Genomic DNA, 23838 nt, shown 5'->3' with positions numbered 1-23838 from the left:
ACATGACTGTTGGGGGTTAACTGGTCCACCAGGGACATGCCTGATGGGGGTTAACTAGGCTACCAGGGACATGACTGGGGGGTTAACTAGGCTACCAGGGACAGGCCTGATGGGGGTTAACTAGGCCACCAGGGACATGACTGTTGGGGGTTAACTAGGCCACCAGGGACATGACTGTTGGGGGTTAACTAGGCCACCAGGGACATGACTAATGGGGGTTAACTAGGCCACCAGGGACAGGCCTGATGGGGGGTTAACTAGGCTACCAGGGACATGCCTGATGGGGGGGGATAACTAGGCTACCAGGGACATGACTGAGGGATTAACTAGGCTACCAGGGACATGACTGATGTGGGTTAACTAGGCTACCAGGGACATGCCTGATGGGGGTTAACTGGTCCACCAGGGACATGCCTGATGGGGGTTAACTAGGCTACCAGGGACATGACTGGGGGGGTTAACTAGGCCACCAGGGACAGGCCTGATGGGGGTTACCTAGGCCACCAGGGACATGACTGTTGGGGGTTAACTAGGCCACGAGGGACATGACTAATGGGGGTTAACTAGGCTACCAGGGACAGGCCTGATGGGGGGTTAACTAGGCCACCAGGGACATGCCTGATGGGGGTTAACTAGGCTACCAGGGACATGCCTGATGGGGGGTAACTAGGCTACCAGGGACAAGACTGATGGGGGTTAACTAGGCTACCAGGGATATGCCTGATGTGGGTTAACTAGGCCACCAGGGACATGCCTGATGGGGGTTAACTGGTCCACCAGGGACATGCCTGATGGGGGTTAACTAGGCTACCAGGGACATGACTGGGGGGGTTAACTAGGCCACCAGGGACAGGCCTGTTGGGGGTTAACTAGGCCACCAGGGACATGACTAATGGGGGTTAACTAGGCTACCAGGGACAGGCCTGATGGGGGGTTAACTAGGCTACCAGGGACAGGCCTGATGGGGGTTAACTAGGCTACCAGGGACAGGCCTGATGGGGGTTAACTAGGCCACCAGGGACATGCCTGATGGGGGTTAACTAGGCTACCAGGGACATGCCTGATGGGGGGTAACTAGGCTACCAGGGACAAGACTGATGGGGGTTAACTAGGCTACCAGGGATATGCCTGATGGGGGTTAACTAGGCTACCAGGGACATGCCTGATGGGGGTTAACTAGTCCACCAGGGACAAGACTGATGCGGGTTAACTAGGCTACCAGGGACATGACTGATGGGGGTTAACTAGTCCACCAGGGACATGACTGATGGGGGTTAACTAGGCTACCAGGGACATGGCTGGGGGGGTTAACTAGGCTACCAGGGACATGCCTGATGGGCGTTAACTAGGCTACCAGGGACATGGCTGGGGGTTAACTACAATAGCAGGGGCACTAGGCGAACAATACCTTGCCTTGCCCTGGGTGCTGCAAACCCCCGCTACTAACTGCCGCGCACGGTATGCGGCCCTCGAATGATTTTATTAATGCCCGACCGGCCCTCGACATGGAAAAGGTTCCCCACCCCTGCTTTAGAGCAAAGCTTTTTGCCCTCTTTTCCATTGGCCTTCACATTGGACAGCCACACCTTTTTGCAGGGTGTAGCTTATGCTGTGTCTCCATACAGATGTCCTACACCTCTGGGGAACCTGATGACCATCTTTCTTTGTTCTTTGCTGTACTACTTTAGGACATTTCATGGTGTCTGTGTCCCCCAGAAACACGAGCGTGAAGTGTGATTAATTTTTTTTTTTTATAAATATACTTTTGACATTGAGTTTTGATCACTGGGGGCCACAACTGAAAGCAAAGGGGGAAAAGCTGTGTGTTTTTTCCCCCTTACTTAAAGAGGTGGTTGGGGTCTCAGTATCTAGACCCCAGATAATATAATTTGCAGCCATTATTACTTTTAAAATTTGCAAAACATCAAAGATTATTTTGATGGCAGAAAAACTTTTTAAACCCTAAAGCTGCAGTCCATTAATATCCACACAGACAGGAGGCTATGGTCTGAAAGCAAGCATACACTGCCCTCTACTGGCTATAAATAGGCAATGCAATGAGCGGGGGAAATAACCAATGTAATTCATAATGCTGCACAAAAATTCACTCCCATCACAGCAGAGCCACATTTATTTGACTTTGATGTTTGTATTCCCAGTGGTCACAATCTCCAATAATCATCTGCTTATCCCTTGTCCTGGGCATAGGTAATAAACCTTGGGATAACCCCTGAATGACCAGGATTTTCTTATTACCATCTTAGGGTCCGTTTACACAGAAAGATTATCTGACAAAGATTTGAAGCCAAAGCCAGGAATGGGATACATCTCAGGCTTTCCTTTATGACCTGATCTCTGTTTATAGTCTGTTTCTGGCTTTGGCTTCAAATCTTTGGCAGATAATCGTTCTGTGTAAATGGACCCTAAGATATACATGTTCTTTCTTCCAATCTGTGTCTATTTTCTGATTTAATAGGACTTAGTGATTTGTTTTAAGGAAAGCCCTATAGACAACGACACAGTGACCATCTCCACTCTCTCTTCTTTGTATTGGCTACATTTGTAAGCATGCTTTGTGACCTGTGCATAGGTCAATCTACAGGAAAAAGAGAATTAGCTTCTTTTTTTTTTTTTTTTTTTTGTCAGTACACTAACATACACAACCAAACAGCCAATGTAAAAACAGTTTTAATAAAGTTCCAATGCCATACAAACAAAGAATATACCATCATGAGCACACCGCTTGTACACGCTGCCACACCAGGATCCACCACCTTAGCTGTTATTTAAAAAAACAAAACAAAAAAAAACACTTGTCCAGGATTAGTAAAGAAAATGTCTGTTTCCAAGAAAGCCACCATTGTTTTCTAATCCTGGACAACCTTGAATTTGAATGTTGCATTTAGGATGATGGTTACAAACAGGATGCAGAAGACCACTGTGGTGCCTGTACATACAAGGATGATGCCTTGTTCTATAGACGGTGTTACAGTATAATATCTTTATATTACAGGCATATTTTAGGTCATCAAAAATGTATCACTTTAAGTAGGTTCTCACTTCTTCCAAATTTCAATTGGGGTTAAAGTTTTCGATAGTAGGAGATGGCAATTCACCCTAAAGTGATGGGGGACAGAGACCTAACCTGAAGACAATAGGCTCAGTGCAAAAAAAAAAAACTTCAGGAATTGGGTGCACCCTCTGAACCCCCTATAACTACACCCAAGGGGACACAATGAAAAATACAGAGTGCAGAGCTGTATTCTCTCCCCAAGTTGGGGACCATGTGCAAATCGCACAGAATTAAGGCTAAATCCCCCAATGGTCAGACAAGGTATAAACTACAGTCTACAATAATCCTAGGCCTTGGTCATTTGGCTTGTAGATAAAGTGACACTGTGCTCCAACATTGCAGACACAAAGCTGTAGTGTTTTACAGAAATTTTTCATGTCTTGCCTGGACAAGATTAACTAAACACAGGTAAATATATATTATATGGCATGTGCTGGAGGATTAGCAGGAGGATTTATGGTCTGTTTTTTATGGGGTGATACTACAGGGAACAGGTAAAGAGAAACTAGTGCTATAAGTCTGAAAAATACAATCCACCTTAAAGGTATTCTCCCAGTCCTTTAGACACCCCCCCCCCCCCTTATTTATAATTTCTTCCCCTGACTTATGTTTATAAGGCAGAAGACAGATATATTCAGGCCATAACCTAGCTGCCAATACTACAGTCAGTGGGCGACTACCTGAGTTTTTTTGCTCAAGTAGAGACCATGGTAGTCCCTTACTACTGTGTAATGGAAGACTGACGGCAGCCCGATAATCTAATAGCAACCAGTGCAGAAGATTTATGCTGTTCTATCTCAGGGTAGCATAAACTAGTGACAGAAAGGCTGAACAGAATGATGTATCACTTACATTGTTCTGTGCAGCTGATCCAGAGATATGCTCCTGAATAACATGGACATTAAGTAGTCCTCTCCATTATGTGCATGAGCCCAGCAGTCCTGGATATTCATGAGAAGCAGAAGACTCCGCCCATCAGCTGCTGATTGGAAGTTATCTATCCATGCTGTGTATAGGCAGCAACTGTCAATCAGCAGCTGGAGGGCGGGGGAGGGGTGGCAAGAATCCTATTCTCCTGCATATTAGGAGAACGGCTGAACAGAATGATGTAAGTAATACACTGATCTGTTCAGCATTTCTATCACTAGTTTATGCTGCCCTCATTTAAGGTGGTATAAACCTTTAAATATGTTGTCCAAATATAGAATTCTGTTTTTATCCCCAGACAATGCCTATAGAAAGTTATGGTGCCATTTTAACCCCTTTAATGCAGGAGCATTAAAAAAAAAAATAAAATAACACTTTGGCAAAGGCTGTCCTGATCTTACATCCCTAGTGTTAAATATATATGGCTCCTGCATAGACCCCTGATCGGAGGAGTATACAATACATGACCTGGACAGGACAATATTTTCTAGGTAATACAGATAAAGAGCAATTCTAGCACATTCATAACCACATTTGCGTTGTGTGGCTCCCTCCTTTATTAGGGATTAAACAGGCAACTTCCCGGATATCTGACAATGCAAGAGAACTTAATCAGAAGTTAAAAAATAGATTATACAGTTATACAGCCATCATTTATTTAACAGATGCCCAACCCGCTCTTAGTCCATAGTCTATCCCGTCCACTGATCACACTCAGCAAGCAACCATATCCAAACATGGAAAGGCAAGAGGAGTGCATGGCGTGCAGAGAGGGGGTGCCTGGAGTCATCCCCGCTGCCAGCCTCCTTACAGGGCTGAATGTGAGAATCAGGGGGAAAAAGACAGCACGGGGGGTATGCCACCTTTAATAAGCCAAGGATAGATATATTTATATAGTATATATATATATAACCCAAAATAGTTTCACAAAAGAAAGGTACAAGTAAAATAAAGGACAGAGTCTGTACAACGCGTCATTAGCTCCGGAGGGCGGCAAGCCGCGACTGCATGGCTTCCAAGTCCTCCTCCTCTTCATCGGATACTGCGGCAGCTGCGGCTCCTTCCATATCGGCCTCCGGTAAGGCATCTGTCACTTTGCTGGGAGCTTTGCCCAAGGCCCCTGGAAAATCAGCAAATGTCATAATGAATCATCTGAAGAGGTGAAGTATATAGGCTTAGGGGTAGAAAAATATTTTTTAACCCTTTTATTCCAATGGGAACTGAGCTAAACTAATCCTGGATGGCTACTACACAATGTATGGAGGTCTGATCTTGCACCTTATAAAGATGTCAGGGCTCCAGCAAGCAGCTGGCACATGATTATAAACCACTGATAGAAAAGACCCAGAATGCCTATTTACAACAAACAATATGGTCCTTTAATAGACCATCACTAGTATCTGCTGGCATCATGCCACGGAGGGGACGCTGATATACACTGTGGTATACTTCAGTGGGCCCCATTTATTTCAGTGCTTGTATATAATAATTTAACAGCCGTGTAAAGTCCAGTGATATTGATGTATACCAGCAGAAAGCGCCCTGAAAATACTCAGCAGGTGACTACATTTAGACCATTGAAATGAATGAGGCCCGCTGCATTAAGCCATACTATACGCTGGCATGCATTTCTTTGCAGGATGCCAGTGAGATATTGCACAGATGCAGAGTGAACCCAGGGCAAACTGCAACATGAAAGCTTAAAGGGGTATTCCAAAATACATGTTGAATCATTCCCCCTCCTGGAGACTAACAATTCCTTCCATACTTGTTATTATCTATTCAGGCCACCAGTTCTGAGCTGCTAATTTCTGCTGAAGATACAAAAAACCTCTGTGAGCTGTTCTCTCCATCTCTCCCTCCCTTCCAAGATGGCTGATGTAAACAAGTCCCTGTCTGTCTCTGCACTCTGTGATGCCAGGAGGGTTAATCTGATGTCAAGTTGCTGTTGACCTTATTGTGATTAACCTTCCTGGCATCACAGAGTGCAGAGACAGCCTGCCAGAGACACTGTTTACATCAGCCTTCTTGGAAGGGAGGAGGGAAAGGAGGAGATGGAGAGAACAGCTCATACACAGTTTTATGTGTCATCAGCAAAAAGCAGCTGAAAACTGGGGGAAGGAGACTGAATAGATAATAAGTATGGAATGAATTGTTAGTCTCCAGGAGGGGGAAAGATTCATGTATTTTACCTGAGGAGAATACCCCTTTAAGCAGATATGTCTTCTCTTACTGAAGATAAGGTTTAGCTGAATGTCCTCTTTACCTGCTGTGATTTCAAAGAGGATCTTATCAATTTCCATCTCTGCCTGTTCCTCCATTTCATCCTGGTCTTCCATTCCTTCAAACGTGTCTTCTAACATTTCTTCTATAATTCCGGCCTACAGGGAAATAAGGAGGAATTGTTCTGCATGTTACATCAGGTAATGACGGCCTGAGATGTCTGGCAGCGGCTCCTTCCTCTCCTCCATTGAGAGTACATGCACACTTGCTGTATGTGTATGGGGAGGTCAGGACGTATAGCTGTAGGCCAAGCGTTGGGATGATCGACAGCGTTCTTACCTTCATCATTTCTTTAGAGAGTTCCCTCATAGTGGCTTGGATCTCTGGGATCTTCACTAGATTCTGCATGGCTTTCATGACCTCGGTACTCTTCTGTAAGGATCCGGATACTCTGAGCACAGCTATAAGGGAACATCCAGGAATAAAAGTTATACATGTTAAAAGAAGTGTGATGTAAAAGAGCTAAAGAGACGATAAACATGAAGAACGTACAAATATGTTCAACCCTGGATTTGTTCATGAGCCATGTACTACCATAGTGATATCACTAGCGGAAATGAATAGCTCTCTCTACATAACTCATAGGCGGAAATAAGCAGCTTCTTGTAAGTACATGAGTACAGGGTATCTAAAACATATTGCATGATACCACAGTACAACCGAAGACGGACAACATTTATCGGACATGAAACATAACTTTGCTGATCATGTATAGGCTACTGGTGTCCCCAATGTGGAAGAAACAAAGATGTGTTCATTTCTTATTGTTATTTGGGGCAGAACCATAAGGGTCGTCATGACTAATCATTCACCAGGACCTCTCATACATAGATGCAGGACCGCCATGTCTCCGGGCACTTACCCAGCTGGTTCTTCATGCTCATCAGCACAGAGTTCATATGGGCCTTTGAAGCGTATAACTTATTTATTGCCCGTTTGGACTGCACCACCTCCTTGGCTAATATAATACATGCCTCCCGGTTGCCTTTCTTTGCCGTGTCCTTTATAGACCGTTTGACTTTTTCTTGCTCTCTCTGAATATCTGAAACAAGAACAAAGCAGCCATAAATACCAATACTAACGAATGCAAGGGAAAGCTGTGTCCACCATAAAAAAAACATTAAGCGTTTGGATGAATGTGAATAGGACTGCAAGATCAGGTCTATTTGTAGCCTTAGGGGGAGATTTATCAAACATGGTGTAAAGTGAAACTATCTCAGTTGCCCCTAGCAACCAATCAGATTCCACCTTTCATTCCATACAGACTCTTTGAAAAATAAAAGGTGGAATCTGATTGGTTGCTAGGGGCAACTGAGCCAGTTTCACTTTACACCATGTTTAATAAATCTCCCCCTAAATCGATAGGGACTAGAGAAGAGCGAACCTCGAGCATGCCCGAATCCATCCGAACCTGAACGATCGGCATTTGATTAGCTGGAGCTGCTGAACTTGGATAAAGCTCTAAGGTTGTCTGGAAAACATGGATACAGCCAATGACTATATCCATGATTTCCACATAGCCTTAGGGCTTTATCCAACTTCAGCAGCCACCGTAATCAAATGCCGAACGCTTGGGTTCGGATGGACTCGAGCATGCTCCAGGTTCGCTCATCTCTAATAGGGATATATAGGTCTACATCACGGGTAGTGAAACTTGGCCCTCCAGCTTTTGCAAAGCTAGAACTCCCATCATGCCTGGACAGCCAAAGCTAAAGCTTATTATGTCCCCCTAAGGATTGCTAATACTGATCTATGTAACGGTATAGCATTGCATAGATCAGTGAGATTGGTGTTACACTAATAGAGTCTGGCTGAGCCAGACTTTATCAGCAGAAACTCTTTGGCAGCATTGGAAGGTAAGTGTGAACCTTCTGCTTGCCAAGTAACCTATCAGCACCCCACAATCATGTTGCAGGGGTGCAGAACGGGCACCTGTCATTCAATGCTATAATCACATTACATGGCAGCACTAAAAGGGTTAAATCACTGCCACTGGTGGGATCGCCAATGTCAGTCATTAGCTCCGGGGGTCTGCCACAAAAAGAAACCAACTCTCAATGTCTATGGAATGGGCTCAGCTACTGAGTCTGCTCAATTCACCCCTTCGTGTCAGCCGACTTAATATATACGTATTGTTGTCTTGAAAGGGTTAACCTTATGTTTACTAAGCAGAATAAAACCTGTTCTGCTGATTTCCTAATGGCTGCATGTCCAGCATTACCGTTGAGGATACTGATATGGCGGTGGCCCGGCTGTGCGTCCACACCTTAACTTTACAGTTCTGAACAGCTGAGGAAAGTTTCTATTATTAGAGGTCACAACCCTGGTCATGAGATCAATCACAGCTCTGTGGCTTATCAGTGTGGGTGTAAAACACCAAGGAGGTGACTAAGAAACTTTGCTCCATGTACACTGTCTGCTCAGTCTACAGGGGGATAAACCGGGTGGATAGAGCAGTACTGAACAGCAGAGACAGCAGATGACCACAGCCCACTCACCTATGATCCATGTACACCAGGGATGGGGAACCTTCAGCTGTCCAGGCATAATGGGAGTTGTAGTTTTGCAACAGTTGGAGGGCCAAAGGTTCCCCATCCCTGGTGTACACTGTCTGCTTAGTCTACAGGGGGATAAACCAGGGCTGTGGAGTCAGTAAGCCGCAGCTCCGACTCCAACTCCTGAATTTTATCAGGACCGACTCAGACTCCGACTCCTGCTCCTTCATAATGGCCGGTCATATACCAGGGGAGTTATTTATCACACTGGCTCAGCAGCTTCTCCCTAATGTCCTACATGATCCTGGGGCGACTTCTGAGGGAATGAGGAAAGATATAAAGCAGCTTCTCCTGTGTGTGCAGTGGATGCAGCCAGTCTCCAGCCTCCATGTCCTGAACAACTCAGAACTAGACTAGATGGAGCAGGTGGTCTTTTCCTGCTGACAGTCTTCTATGTTTCTGACTAATTATTCACCATACACAAAGAAACACTGCTAACACTGCCAGATACCTGTAATATAGAGGTCTGCCAAAGTGATATACAGGCGGTCACACATAGTGATATAGAGAGGGGTCACAGTAATATAGAAGGTCACTGTAGGGGCACGCAATAGCACGCACACACACACAGCCTGCTGCAGCCATAGCACACACACACAGCCTGCTGCAGCCATAGCGGACACCACACACAGCTTGCTGCAGCCATAGCGGACACCACACACAGCTTGCTGCAGCCATAGCGGACACCACACACAGCCTGCTGCAGCCATAGCGGACACCACACACAGCCTGCTGCAGCCATAGCGGACACCACACACAGCCTGCTGCAGCCATAGCGCACACACACAGCCTGCTGCAGCCATAGCGCACACACACAGCCTGCTGCAGCCATAGCGCACACACACAGCTTGCTGCAGCCATAGCGCACACACACAGCTTGCTGCAGCCATAGCGCACACCACACACACACAGCTTGCTGCAGCCATAGCGCACACCACACACACACACAGCCTGCTGCGCCCATAGCACACATACACACAGCCTGCTGCAGCCATAGTGCGCACACACACACAGCTTGCTGCAGCCATAGCACACATACACAGCCTGCTGCAGCTATAGCACACAAACACACAGCCTGCTGCAGCTATAGCACACACACAGCCTGCTGCAGCCATAGCGGACACACACAGCCTGCTGCAGCCATAGCACACACACACACAGCCTGCTGCAGCCATAGCACACACACACACAGCCTGCTGCAGCCATAGCACACACACACAGCCTGCTGCAGCCATAGCACACACACACACACATACACATACAGCTGCAGCCATTGAACACTGAAGAAAAACACACAATATTCTCCCGACAACTTTTCCATGACCACCCTTATGTAATAGGGCCAGTGTCCTATTAGAATGTTGCTCATAATATATATTCCTGAGCAAAACTTGTAAAATTCATATTAAAATTCAATTCTACATTTTTTTAAGTTTTTTTTTTTTTTTTTTTAAAGCTGGAGTCTGAGTCAGTAAATTTTTTTCCAACTCCGCCTCCAGGCAAAGCTAGCTCCGCCTCCAGCCAAAACTAGCTCCCACACCGACTCCGACTCCACAGCCCTGGGATAAACTGATAAACAGTAGACACCTGCTACCAACCACAGCCCACTCAACAGCGGAGAGCAGAGTTATCCAACAAGTAAAAGGACAATAAAACATACTAAACATGCGTCAAATATATTCAGTAGACAAATAAACTTACCTCTTATTTGTCTGTCAATCACTCGCATTTCCTTCCGGATTTTAAGCGACCATTCATTCACCTGGCAGAGGAAGACAACGCATTAGATGGGGCTATCAATATGGTAACCTTCCAGCTGCCTGTTCGTCTGTCTTCTTGCTTCCTGCACAGGACACCTATATAAGAGGATCTAGGACACATTATACTAATGGAGCGTAGCAGGGGAATCAAGGAAGATCAGATTCCTGAACATGTTATACAGTGGTATCTTGGTTTAAGAGTAACTTGGATTAAGAGCGTTTTGCAAGAAGAGCTCACAGTTTTTAAAAGTTTTAACTTGGTTTAAGAGCTCCCTGTACTAGGTGGGAGGGGGAGTGGGGGAGGGGCATGGTCTGCATAGCGGGGTCTACAGCAGTGTACTCTGACCCAGGACGTCTCCCTCACCTTTCAAATCATGGTAGATCTGTCAGCCCTAGTGTTTCCCATCCTCCCTATTTCTGCTATAATGTGCCTGCACTCACACTCAGCTATACACACTGCTGCTATAATGTGCCTGCACTCACACTCAGCTATACACACTGCTGCTATAATGTGCCTGCACTCACACTCAGCTATACACACTGCTGCTATAATGTGCCTGCACTTTCATTCAGCCATTCACACTGCTGTATATAGTTTCTGTAACTGTCCTCCTGCACAACTCTGTGATTGTCACTTACTGATTGGTCCATGCTGAACACACTCCCCTTCCCCATTGCTGTCATGTGACCACACAGACCTCTGACAGCAGCCCTGCTTCTCTATTCTAGCCTGTTGTACTACGCTACTGCATTATGGGGGATCTGCAGTTCCATCCTGCATCTACAAACTGCAGCTGTTTTTCAGGTTTATGCCCTTACTATACATTATATACCACATGCTGATTGCTATACTGTACAGTAACTTATAATATCACATATTCTGCTGTTTCTCATTGTTAGTTTCATGTGCTTCAAAGGAACTGACCTGTAAAACCACACACAAACTAAGGGCAAGAGTGGCGCTGTTTATGGATGACGACTGCCATGTTTCTCTAACCCTGTATAAAGCCTTTAAGTCTCATTGTTTATTTCATTTGTTTTACATGTTATTCCGAATAAATAAAAAATCATTATTTATGGGGTGTGGAACCAATTGTCTGCATATCAGTGATTCCTTATGGAAAAATTTTCTTTGGTTTAAGAGTGGATTTGGATTACAAGCACGGACCCGGAACGAATTATGCTCGTAATCCAAGACACCACTGTAGTTCTTTGCTCTTAATAACCTACATAAACTGCCTCCACACACACACACACACACACATCTCTAGGGCTACACTACACCGCAATACCTGGTCAAGAGACTAGGAATCACTTTGTTACATTGCTTGATCGCCATTCATGTGACCCCCTAAGTCTCTCTCTACATTTGTAGTTAGAGGATAAGACCACCAACGCTGACAATATAGCCCTGAACACCACTCTGGAGATCATTGCATCAGAGAGTTAAAGTGACTGTACCACAAGGCCCAGGCAGAAGCACTGGAGGCGGGCTGACCCACCCCCTATGATGCGGCTCCATTGATTCTAATAAAGCCGCGTCATAGAGGAGCAGGGGTTTCCTCCTACTGGGGTTGGGTCGGTCTGCCTCCAGTGCTTCAGCCCGGCACTGATGGTACATTCACTTTAAATTAATACTGGCACTTCTCCTCCTTCCCCCATCCCAAAACCACATGACCTCATAAACATCTCTAATTCCCTGGCTCTCTGCATCCTTTCTTCTCCACCCCTAAGAAGCAGGGATGCCTGTCAAAATGGCAGACGTCCCCACTCCTATAGGTCGTTTCTGTGGTATCCAACATTACAGTGCTATAAAAATTACTGAACAGGGAGGCAGATACCTGAGTATCACTGAAGAAATGCTGGACTGGGTGCTGGAGCAGTAAGCAGTGATATAATGAGCAATATGCAAGATTTATACAATAGCAGAGGAGCCAGGATTGTATGTAGTTCCCATACATGATATATTTTACATAATAATTACTGATAGGGATTATTCAGGATTACAAAAACAGAGCGGCTTTCTACCATAAACAGCACCACCTCAGTCCTCAGGTTGTGTGTGGTATCACATATGTACGTGGTATCGGCTGACCTGTAATACCACACACAAACTAAGGACAAGAGTGGCGCTGTTTATGGATGTAGACGGCCATGTATCTCTAACCCTGGATAACCCCTTTAAGTATACCAAGACATTGTGGACAATTGTTGCTTCCAACTTAGCAGTACCAGTTCCAACATGGCTGAGCCCCTGTACATACAGCAAAGCCCATAGACATATGGAGGGGGAGTGTGATGTGGAGGAATATGTAGGTGACCCAATACATGTCTCCTTATATATAATATATATATTGTACAGTCATAGCCAGGACATATACATAGCACAGTATTATAAGCCTCTAGAACATGCGTCCCCATTCACACTCACCAGATCCTTCGGCGGCCTATCCTGCGTTTTCCCGAAGAGCCCCATTTCTATCTGACCCGACAACCACAACACACAGCTACAGCCTTCTCCCGGCGCTTCCGGTGTCAATCACTTCCTACTTCCGCCCGATACACTCACAACCCTCGTGACACTTCCGCCCTCAATGGACGTCATTTGTGACGTCATACGCTGCGCCCACGGGTCACGTGCGTACGTCGCTGGAGCAAAGCGTTGTGGGAGTGGTAGTTCTATCCTCGGAGGAGACGAGTCTTGTTCTTCTCTCTTCCTGGGGTTGTGAAAATTAAAAGGAAATGTCGGGAAAATCAAAGTTTATTATAAATATCAATAAAAGAGGACTAGCTGTGCACCGGAAACACGTAAGGCGGCTGAGAGATCTATGATGCTGTGGTGAAGCGGCTGGCTTGCTTGGAGACATGAGTTCAAATCCTGACTGTAGCAAGATTGCGTCTCCTGTATGAGTTTTTTTTTTTTAAACTTTTGGTACTGTGGTCAAAATAGTTAAGATATAAACCCAAAAAGAAACAAGTAATGCTTCATACATAACCAGCTTTTACACTTAAAGGGATTTAAAGGGGCAATCCTTGCTTTCCTGACCCATCACGTCCAAGTATGTGGTAGGTTAAAATGGAAGTGAAGAGCTATATAAATTTATTATGAAAAGTGTGACATTTTATTTTTATTTTACATTTATGCATTGACAGCAGTAAGGGTCACACCGCCCCTCTATTTCTTCGACATTTTCTTCAATAAAGTTATATTTCAACGTTATGAACGGATTGTGAGAAATAATAAAATATTAGCCTGGATAATCCTTAAAGCCCTAATCTGATAAACTGATAAGCTCCCAGTGCTGAAAAGTTACCAGGGTCTCAATTACTTGTTTAGGGGCAATACTGACAGTGACTGCTGGTTTTACCCAGAATTCTCAGAACTTGAGCCGATCTCAAGTCTTCCAGTACTTATCAGCCACTGTATGCACTGCAGGAAGTGGTGTGTTCTTTCCAGTCTGACACAGTGCTCTCTGCTGCCACCTCTGTCCATGTCAGGAACTGGCCAGAGTAATAGCAAATCCCCATAGAAAACCTCTCCTGCTCTGGACAGAGGTGGCAGCAGAGGACTGTTTCATGTTTTTGAAATTCAAATTAGCAGTGACTAAGAAAGTAGGCCCCAGTGAGGATTGAACTCACGACCCCTGGTTTACGAGACCAGTGCTCTATCCACTGAGCTATGAGGCCTTCAGATGTAAGGGTGTGGCCATGCCGTAAAGCATTTCTCTAAATGCCATTAAAACAGCGCAGGCGAGATGGCAGCCCCCCAAGAATGTACTATAAATAAAAGAAAAATTCAATTAAAATCAGAGAATAGAGACAAACGAGAAAAAAAACGTGTTTCAGTATTTGGATCTAATTAGTGTAAACAAATCTTTGCCATACATTCCCTTTAAGTGTGTAGTCTATCCTGAAGATGAAATGTGACAGCATAGTTTCTCTTTATGTTGCATGATTTCTTTCCTCTAACCACAACACAAAATAACAATCGACAAAGATCGTGGCCCCTCTTATACAAATGAAGGCCTCATAGCTCAGTGGATAGAGCACAGGGGTTGTGAGTTCAATCCTCACTGGGGCCTACTTTCTTAGTCACTGCTTTCAAAAACATAAAACGGTCCTCTGCTGCCACCTCTGTCCAGAGCAGGAAAGGTTTTCTATGGGGATTTGCTACTGCTCTGGCCAGTTCCTGACATGGACAGAGGTGGCAGCAGAGAGCACTGTGTCAGACTGGAAAGAATACACCTCTTCCTGCAGCACATACAGCAGCTGATAAGTACTGGAAGACTTGAGATTTCTATATAGAGGTAAATTATAAACCTATATAACTTGCTGACACCAGTTGATTTGAAAGTTTTTTTTGCAACAAAAAGAAAAACTATACTGTCTTATTTCATCTTCAGGATAGACTACAAACTTAAAGGGAAATTATCACCAAGATTTGTTTTTACTGATGTATTTTTTATTTGTAGTATATTATTTGGGTGGGTGGGCTGCCATCTTGGGCCTGGGCCGTTTTTCACAGCATTTAGTGACATGCTTTACGGCAGGACATAGATGTAACAAATATTTCTAGACTCTATTCTATTCTTTGCTTGGGACACATTTGTGAGCATGCTCTGTAACCTGTGTGACCTGTGCAAAGGTCATTGTACATAACGGTGAAAGCAGAGAGGCCAAAGTCTTATACTAGTGCTATCTATATACTGGTGTCATCCATCGATGTAAGGCTGTACAGAGAAGCACTGTGAAAGTGTGAGGTGCGTGCCTTTACCCTATTGTTATTGTTGCCTATTGTTGAAGTAGTTTAGGATTATGTTGCTTATCGGCTGCCCATCTGTAGACAGCATTGCATGGCCTATAGGGTTCCACAAGAAACAGTAAGGCCCCATTCACACGTCCGTGTCAGTTTTTACTGTCAGGAAATCCTGATCAGGAGACCTCAAATGTCATCAGGAAAGTATCAGGATTTCCTGACAGTAATCCGTTTTTACCATCAGGAAAAACCTTCAGGATTCCCTGATGAGAAGAAAAATAGGACACGATCAGAGATGTATTTCTGCAAACTGGATGGTCACAGCTTGCAGAAGTACAACTCCCATCATGCCCGGCTGACAGGTCATGATGGAAGTTGTACTTCTGCAGTCTGTGGCCACCCAGGTTGCAGGACATGATGGGAGTTGTACTTCTGCAACCTGGATGGCCACAGGCTGCAGAAGTACAACTCCCATCATGACTTGTCAGCAGGGCTTGTGATGTGGTCCGGTGCGGTACCTGCAGAAGAGGCGGCGGACGAAGAGGCAGCAGGAGGCCGGGGCAGACCGGGGGCAGCGGCGGAAGGTGGTCCGGGTGAGTGGAACTCCGGACGCTTTCCTGATGGGCATCAGGAAAGCGTCTGGGGCCCGGGCGCTCCCGGTCCTATTTTCCGGGTGTCCGTGTCCAATGAAAGTCTATGCGTCCGGAAATCCGGGTGGTTTTTCCGGATGTGTGAAGGGGGCCTAAAGGGGTTATCCAACGCTACAAAAACATGGCCACTTTCCCCCTACTTTTGTCTCCAGTTTGGGTGGGGTTTTGAAACTCAGTTCCATTGAAGTAAATGGAGCTTAATTGCAAACCGCACCTGAACTGGAGACAACAGTAGGGGGAATAGTGGCCATGTTTTTGTAACGCTGAATAACCCCTTTAACCCCCTTAGTGAGACCGCAAAGACCTCGCTGGGCATCCTGATACGACAAGGGCAACAAGCCTCAAACATCCAATCTGCCAGCTAGCCAGTTAGCCCTAGGACCTCTCCTGATGGTGTTGTCCTACTTTTCACTCTTTAACTCTCTCTACAGGGCTCAGGGCGTTTCTGCAGGTTACTACCTGTAGGAGCGGCAGCTCTAGATGGCAGCTGACTTTACAGGCCAAGAGACAGACACCACCGCAAAGCACTGAGGAGTCAGACAGAGGAGTCCGAGTACAGTCTGTGGCCTGGTACACAATGTACGTAGCTGATAGATAACTGGTCAGGGCAGACAGCAGATTTTTTAAATAAAAGAAAAACAAACAAGGAAACAACATAAAAAAGTTTTATCTCTTTATTTTGTTGGCGCATCCTGACGCCAAAAGGGAGATGAAACAGGTGAGCTTTATAGGTTATCAGGTCCTGTTCTAAATACATTACCAATTTCTGAATCTATCCTTGATATGGGGAGGAAACAATCTGATGATGGGCGACCATAAGTCAAGTAATTTTTTGACACGGGCTTCCTTTTGAACAGATGCCTCCACCCATCTTAAAGGGGTTATCCAGCGCTACAAATACATGGCCACTTTCCCCCTACTGTTGTCTCCAGTTTGGGTGCGGTTTTGAAACTCAGTTCCATTGAGGCAAATGGAGCTTAATTGCAAACCGCACCTGAACTGGAGACAACAGTAGGGGGAAAAGTGGCCATGTTTTTGTAGCGCTGGATAACCCCTTTAAGTAGAAAGGTAAACTGCTCTAGAAAAATATACAGGGTGGGTATATTGGGTGCTAGCCAGGTCCATGGTATTGTTTTCCTAGCCGCTGTAGAGATACAGAATAGTAAGCGTGTATCGCTTCTCAGGCTATTGGCTAAGATCAAGTGTTTTATCTGTTCTTATCATGTTCTTATCTGATACATCCCCTATCTGGGGACCATATATTAACTGGATTTCTAGAAGAGGGAGATGGAAAAAGAGCTTGCTCTGTCCTCTCCGGGCATTGACCTGGTATTGTTTTTGCATTCAGTGCACAAAAGAAAAGAAAAAAAGAATAGTAAGCATGTGGATTTGTGCGTAGGAAATTTATTCGTTTCGGGAAGTTGGTTGCAAGCTGGTTGTAAGGGAAGGGTATGGGGAAAGTGTATAGTGGCAAAAGGATGGATTCTACGCCATAACCAAATAGTCCCAAAGACAATGGAAGTGGTCAGCGGTGGTCTCCCCGCACCTGGAGCAGGCCGGGGTAGGATGATAGCCCATGAGGAAATTGCGCTGAGGAGTTATGTAGCCTCCATGTAGGAGTTTTACTGATCCAGTAGGACAATGTGATTGATTGTCATGGGTAGACTCCGTTTCATTGTACCATAGGTCGTAGTTGTGTAGGAATAAATAGTTACTGGAAATAAGACCCTCCTTCTGGGAGACGGTGGCCAGACAGGGACCCAGCAGATCATCCCAACCCTGCGGAGACCGAGTCTTTCTTATCTTCATTGTAATGGTAGCTAAATAGAAGCATTTTTCTAATAAAGATGGTTCAGAAGGTTGATCCATTTTCAGATAAATCAACATATCAATAGTTAAAAATATATCAATGCAAAGGAGTCCATAGCCTTTACCTTGCATTGTCATTATGTTAGAAGTTGTTTGATTATAAAAGGTTCTTCCCATCCCAGACATGAGTTATAAGGATTGTGCATTTCACATGGACTGTATATGATGTATTATTGGATTGATCTATACCTGTCTTGCTTATGTGAATGTAAGCATATGGGTGCCTATTAGAGATGAGCGAACCTGGAGCATGCTCGAGTCCATCCGAACCCGACCTTTCGGCATTTGATAAGCGGTGGCTGCTGAAGTTGGATAAAGCCCTAAGGCTATGTGGAAAACATGGATATAGTCATTGGCTGTATCCATGTTTTCCAGACAACCTTAGAGCTTTATCCAAGTTCAGCGGCCGCCACTAATCAAATACCGAACGTTCGGGTTCGGATCGACTCAAACCCAAACCCGATTCGCTCATCTCTAGTGCCTATTATTATTATTTGCTTATATTATCAGTGATGTTGTATTGCTAGTAGCCACATCATTGTGTCACCATAGGGGGTGCCTTACTTTAGGTTTGATGGTAGAGTAGGTGGGCATCTTATTTTTGGGGGAATACAGTATTGTATGATACAATTTCCTAGGATAGGAGCCAGGCTTCATTCATGTATGTCTACTTCCTTTGCTTGACAGTAACGATCGATTAACAAAGCATTGAGAAAGTCTTCAGCCCTTTGTTATGTTGTGGGCTTGTGCTACGATAAAAAAAAAAATATTCACAGCCCACCCCATTTTGCACTCATTACCCAATAATGAGAAAGTGTAAGAACTGGTTTAGAATTTTTTGCAAAATCATTTAAAAGGGAAATGAGACAGTAATAATGAAGCAAATCGCTTTGTTACCTTTGCAATCCGCTCAGCAGGCGGCTGTCTTTTAACTCAGTGCCGCTCTTCCCCGGGTGCTGCGAAAAGCTGGATCCAGTCCTGGAAAACTTCTCCCAGTTTCCCAGGACCAGATCCAACTTTTCCTATGCACCCGAAGCAGCACAAAGTTAAAAGGCAGCAGCTAATGAGCGGATTGCAAAGGTAACAAAGCGATTCACTTCATTATTACTATATATTCGCTCCTCACTAGACATAAGTATTTAGCCCCTTTGTTATATTTTGTTCTGACTCCTCCCACTTTTTTTGGTCATCACCATGTTTCTGCACCTGCATTAGCCCCTGTCTATATAAGGTGTCACAGCTGTAAATTAATTGAATAGAGATGAGCAAACCGGTTCGGGTTCGAGTCCATCCGAACCCGATTGTTCGGCATTTGATTAGCAGGGGCTGCTGAACTTGGATAAAGCTCTAAGGTTGTCTGGAAAACATGGATACAGCCAATGACTATATCCATGATTTCCACATAGCCTTAGGGCTTTATCCAACTTCAGCAGCCACCGCTAATCAAATGCCGAAAGTTCGGATAGACTCGAGCATGCTCCAGGTTCGCTCATCTCTATTAATAACAAAAACAGAAGAGGGCAACGGCAACCTGCAAAGACATAATATAGATATTTAGAATGGCAGATTTATCATGTGTAATTCTTTTTTTAGTTTTTCAGCCACAAATTGCGCAGCAACATTCCAGTCACACCCAGGTGTTTTTTTTTGGCCAGGCTGTTAGAAAGAAAAAAAAAAAAATAACACTCAAGTCACACAGGGAGACAAGTGACCCCTGTTTTTGGGATCATGGGGATCTATCCACAGGGATACTCATCTATTCTGTCGATGGTTAATAAGTTATAAGTTTAGATATCCCCTTTAAAGGCTGTAGCCATCTTCAAATGCATTTTCTCTTTATAATTGTACTGTACTGATTATGGTGCAGAATTAATTTTTATTTCACCGGACAGGTCGTAGGCTCTGTCTAGAGATGAGCGAAGCTCGAGCACACTTGGGTTTGTCCAAACTCTCGGTAATTGATTACCGGTGGCTGAAGAAGTTGGATGCAGCTCTAAGGAGTCCTGGAAAACATGGATACAGCCATAGGCTGTAACCATATTTTCTATCAAATTTGTCTGAGCGTTCAGGTTCAGAGAAACCCAAATTTCCTCAAGGTTCGCTCATCTTTAGGTCGGTCATTCACAGCAAATCCATCTAAAGTGCTGACAAGTCTCTAGCCCCTCTTGCATCTTCAATGCTGAATTATCATTAAATGGTCAGGAACTTTTAATTTATACGTCGATTATAAAAACACTCCCTTTTTTTTTTTTTTTAGTTGGCCTATAGAACACAGATGATTTATTTTAGCTGATCTGCCACATATAGGTTATCTGCCATCCTCATTCATTCTTCCATTGTGATATTGTTCCCCTAACGCCTCCTGCAGTAAAATGATCGCTTGGCAATGTAGAACTGATGTTGGCACTACAGAGACTACAGTGTATTTCTATGAGATGCAGCTTCTGTCTAAGGAGGCAGGGAAGAGATGTGTCTAGCCGTATCTTATAGGACACACTAGGGAATCTGTACAGCAGACAGCTGAGACAGGTGTTTTATAACTCTGCAGGTAATCCTTGCAAGGACTCAAGTACTATATCCCTATTCCTATGGTCTTTTTAAGAGGGCAGACATTCTATCTTCAGCAACAGTATGCCTGGGGGAGATGGCAGAAGGGATCTGATAAATAATGATGTAATCCTGAGGTACACAGTAAGAGCCCTATTACAGGGAGCAATAATCGGATGAATTAGGCAGATTCGGCAAATTATCCTTCCGTGTAATAGAATGATCAACCGATGAAACGGTTATCAGCTGATCGTTTCTTTAAGTCTCCAGACCTAAAATTATCAGGCATCGGCCATGCATCGCTGCGTGTAATAGCCATGTGCAGACGACCGCTGATGATAGCAGTGTGAAGGTGAAGGTATGAAGTAACAAAATATTAGCTTTCCTTACAACGTTACCTGGTGTCCTCCAGCCTTCCCCGCTGTATGCAGCTCTGCCTTCTGTTTCGGACTCTGCATTGACAGACTGAGCCCAGTGATTGGCTGAGCTGCCTGTCAATGTAGAGACCGGAACAGAAGGCAGAGCTGCAGACACTAGGGAACATGGTAAGGTAAGTTAATACTTTATTTTACACAAGGTAAGGGCTGCATGGACATCGCTTATGATGTCTGTGCAGCCCTTGATGCCTGATAGTTGGCCTGTGTAATAGCTCAGTAAACAAGCACAATCTAGCAGAATGGAGCTTAATTGCAAACCTCAACTGGACTGGAGACGAGTGGTGCTGTCTCTGAAAGAAAGTGGCCATGTTTTTTTAATGCTGGATAACCCCTTTAAAGGAAAACTCAGGAGGGAAAAAAAATGGTGTCTGAAAGTTATACAGATCTGTAAATTACTTCTATTTAAAAATCTCCAGTCTTCCAGTACTGCATGTTCTCTCCAGTCTGACAGTGCTCTCTGCTGCCACCTCTGTCCATGTCAGGAATTGTCCGGAGCAGTAGCAAATTTCCATAAAAAAACCTCCCTAGAAAACTCACTCAAAGAATTACTTTCATAGTAGCAGTTCTGAACTGTGTTTCCCCTTTAAGATGGCAGCAATAGACTTTGTTATATTTTTATTATTTTTTGTATTAAAAAGAGAAAAAAAATCATAACACTTAAGTGAAAGGTTGAGACTTTCATTACATACCTTCACAAACGAATGAAACACTGAGCGAGATGGTCGAAATGAAAGTGGTCAAAAAGAAATCAACAGAATTTTCTTCTCTCTACAATTTGGCAGACAAGAATTCCTTTTTTTTCCTTAAAAATACACTGAAATAGGAATATAATTTGTGAAAATCATAAAAATATTTTTTTGCTTACGTATGCATTTACACTTAACACGCAAGGCAAGAAAAATTAAATCATGACAGAAACGTAAATGTGCATTAGTCCACTGTACTAAGACTGAAAACGTGACATCAAACCACAGATACAAGCAGATACAGGCCGGGAAGCTTCCAGACGGAGAGCGAATGCTAAGACTGGGCAGGACTGGACAATGGCGGCTGCGGAGTGAAATGTTTCTTTTTATAAGAAGCCCATCGACAAACTGGGCAGCAATGTCTACCGCCTGCCAGCCACATCACAATGCAATTTTGGTGAAACACATGGCCACATGGTAAACCCATAAGCAGAGAACCATGCTCAAAATTCTCCAGACAGACCACGCATTCTGTACAGTGCAACATGTTATCGGGCCATGTGGACCAGTCTGGTTCCAAGTTGTCCTTAGTGGAGGAGCCAACTTTTCTTCCACCTTTTGCCTCTTCGCATAAGCAAGTCTGGTCAGTAGACTCTAAATCCGGCCTATTAAAAGGACGGCTCCTCGTACATCTGCACCGTTCGCTTTCAGAGTCACTGTCGCTTTCTTGTGAACTTTCTGAGAAGTCTTCTTCTGCCCGATGACTATGACAATGAAAGTGCCAGGTGGGTAGATTTTTGATGTAATCTGTGGGTATCAGAGGATGAAGCCATAAATCTGGAAAGGCTAAACGCTCAAGGAAAAGTTCTGGATCTTCATCCCAATCGGAGTTATTGGGAAAGTGATGAAAAGAAGCAATGGGGTGGAACAAGTAACTGGTATACCAGTCCCAGAGACTGGACAACCACTCCAGATTGTTGGCATTGGCTTCATCGGTGTTGTTGTTGCTCCGTCTTTTCTTTTCAAAGTAGTCGATGAGTAACCCGTGACCGAGATAAGTGCCTAGAAAAAGTGCAGGGTGAGAAGAATAGAACATCCAGTCGGCTCTTACCCAAGACGCCAACGTAGTGGTGTTCGAGTACCTAAGCAGTTTCAGGCTGTACTCGTAAAAACTATCGAGGTAAGGTAGCTGGAGAAAACCTAAAACTGGTAACCAGGAAATGATGAGCAAGGAATTGTATGTCCCTAAAGTGCTGATCAGAACCACAAATCGTTTTATGGTGGCTCCTTGAGTGATAAATAAGTCCATCCAAGCCATGAGGTTCACCAGGACCAGACTGAGCACAAACAAGTCATTGACCTCTGGCTGCAATGTGCGCAGGAAGGAATCCATGGCTCTCAGGGAGACATATTCTCCTGTATTATTCCCATATTTGTATATTCCCTCAGGCGTCTTAAGAACGTAAGATGGCGTTCTCGAAATGCCGATTTCAGCGGTGTAACTCGTATTATCCCAGTTTGCGACATTGACGAATATGAATTCCACTCTTCCAGTAAACTTCACACTTAGTGCAGAGAAAAAAGCCGGAGGCTGATCGAGGTTGGCGAACAGGAAAAGCTTCACCTTGTATTGGTCGCTTCTGTCCCACTCCTCCTTTAGATGTTCGGAATTGTAGATGGTCTTAATGCGTGACGCGGCATGTGCAGTAATCCACTTGAAGATGTGCTCGGTCTCGATTTTACGCCCGCTGTACTCTTTAAGCATGACCTTTCCCTTCGAGGTGTTGGTTTGGGGCACAGACATAATAAGGGTTGATCTCACCCATCCTCTCTTCTTGCAATACCTGGAGATGGTAAAAAACAAAAGGCACTGGTTATGGTTATGATGAAAATTATGGCCTGTCTCCAGGATAGATCATCAACATCTGACCTTCTGCTTTTCAGAGGTGCAGCACCCACACTTACAGAGCAGAGCTAGCTGGAAGCGGACAGCTCCATCCATTGTGTAGTGGTCGTGCCTGTTTACTGCACCTTAGCTCTCATTCACTACAATGGGAGCTGATTTGCAGTAACCTAGCACAGCCAGTACAACATTCAGAGTCGTCTGTTTCCGCTTTAAAGGGGTTATCCAGCGCTGCAAAAACATGGCCACTTACTTCCGGAGACAGCACCACTCTTGTCTTCAGTTTGGGTGCAGGTCAGTTCCATTGAAGTGAAAGGAGCTTAATTGCAAACCGCACCTGAACTAAAGACAAGAGTGGTGCTGTCTTTGGAAGAAAGTGGCCATGTTTTTGT

At 44.6% G+C, this 23838-nt stretch overlaps 1 protein-coding gene and 2 non-coding genes across 6 annotated transcripts in view; 1 reads left to right on the top strand and 2 right to left on the bottom strand.

Annotated features, from left to right (window-relative positions):
• Positions 1–2672: 2672 nt before the first annotated feature.
• LOC138797287 (charged multivesicular body protein 3) overlaps positions 2673–23838 on the bottom strand; it is a 30346-nt gene continuing 9180 nt past the window's right edge. For 2 of the 4 annotated variants that reach the window (XM_069977232.1, XM_069977233.1), the window contains one exon: positions 21458–23387. In XM_069977232.1, the coding sequence (XP_069833333.1) occupies positions 21878–23387 (1510 nt within the window). In that variant the 3' untranslated portion in view covers positions 21458–21877. Of the gene's footprint in view, positions 5121–6266; positions 6382–6562; positions 6685–7145; positions 7326–10539; positions 10601–13029; positions 13153–21457; positions 23388–23838 lie in introns of those variants that run through there. The other 2 variants (XM_069977234.1, XM_069977235.1) reach the window with 2 other exon arrangements.
• On the bottom strand, positions 14213–14285 carry TRNAT-CGU (transfer RNA threonine (anticodon CGU)). Its single transcript has one exon. It is a non-coding gene; the product is annotated as a tRNA-Thr (tRNA).
• LOC138797975 (U2 spliceosomal RNA) lies at positions 17177–17362 on the top strand. The gene has a single exon (XR_011364058.1). It is a non-coding gene; the product is annotated as a U2 spliceosomal RNA (small nuclear RNA).

The sequence above is a fragment of the Dendropsophus ebraccatus genome, chromosome 7 (assembly GCF_027789765.1).
Source record: "Dendropsophus ebraccatus isolate aDenEbr1 chromosome 7, aDenEbr1.pat, whole genome shotgun sequence".
Lineage (NCBI taxonomy): Eukaryota > Metazoa > Chordata > Amphibia > Anura > Hylidae > Dendropsophus > Dendropsophus ebraccatus.
The sequence above is the reverse complement of the archived record's forward strand: the minus strand, read 5'-3'. Positions and strand labels throughout refer to the sequence as shown.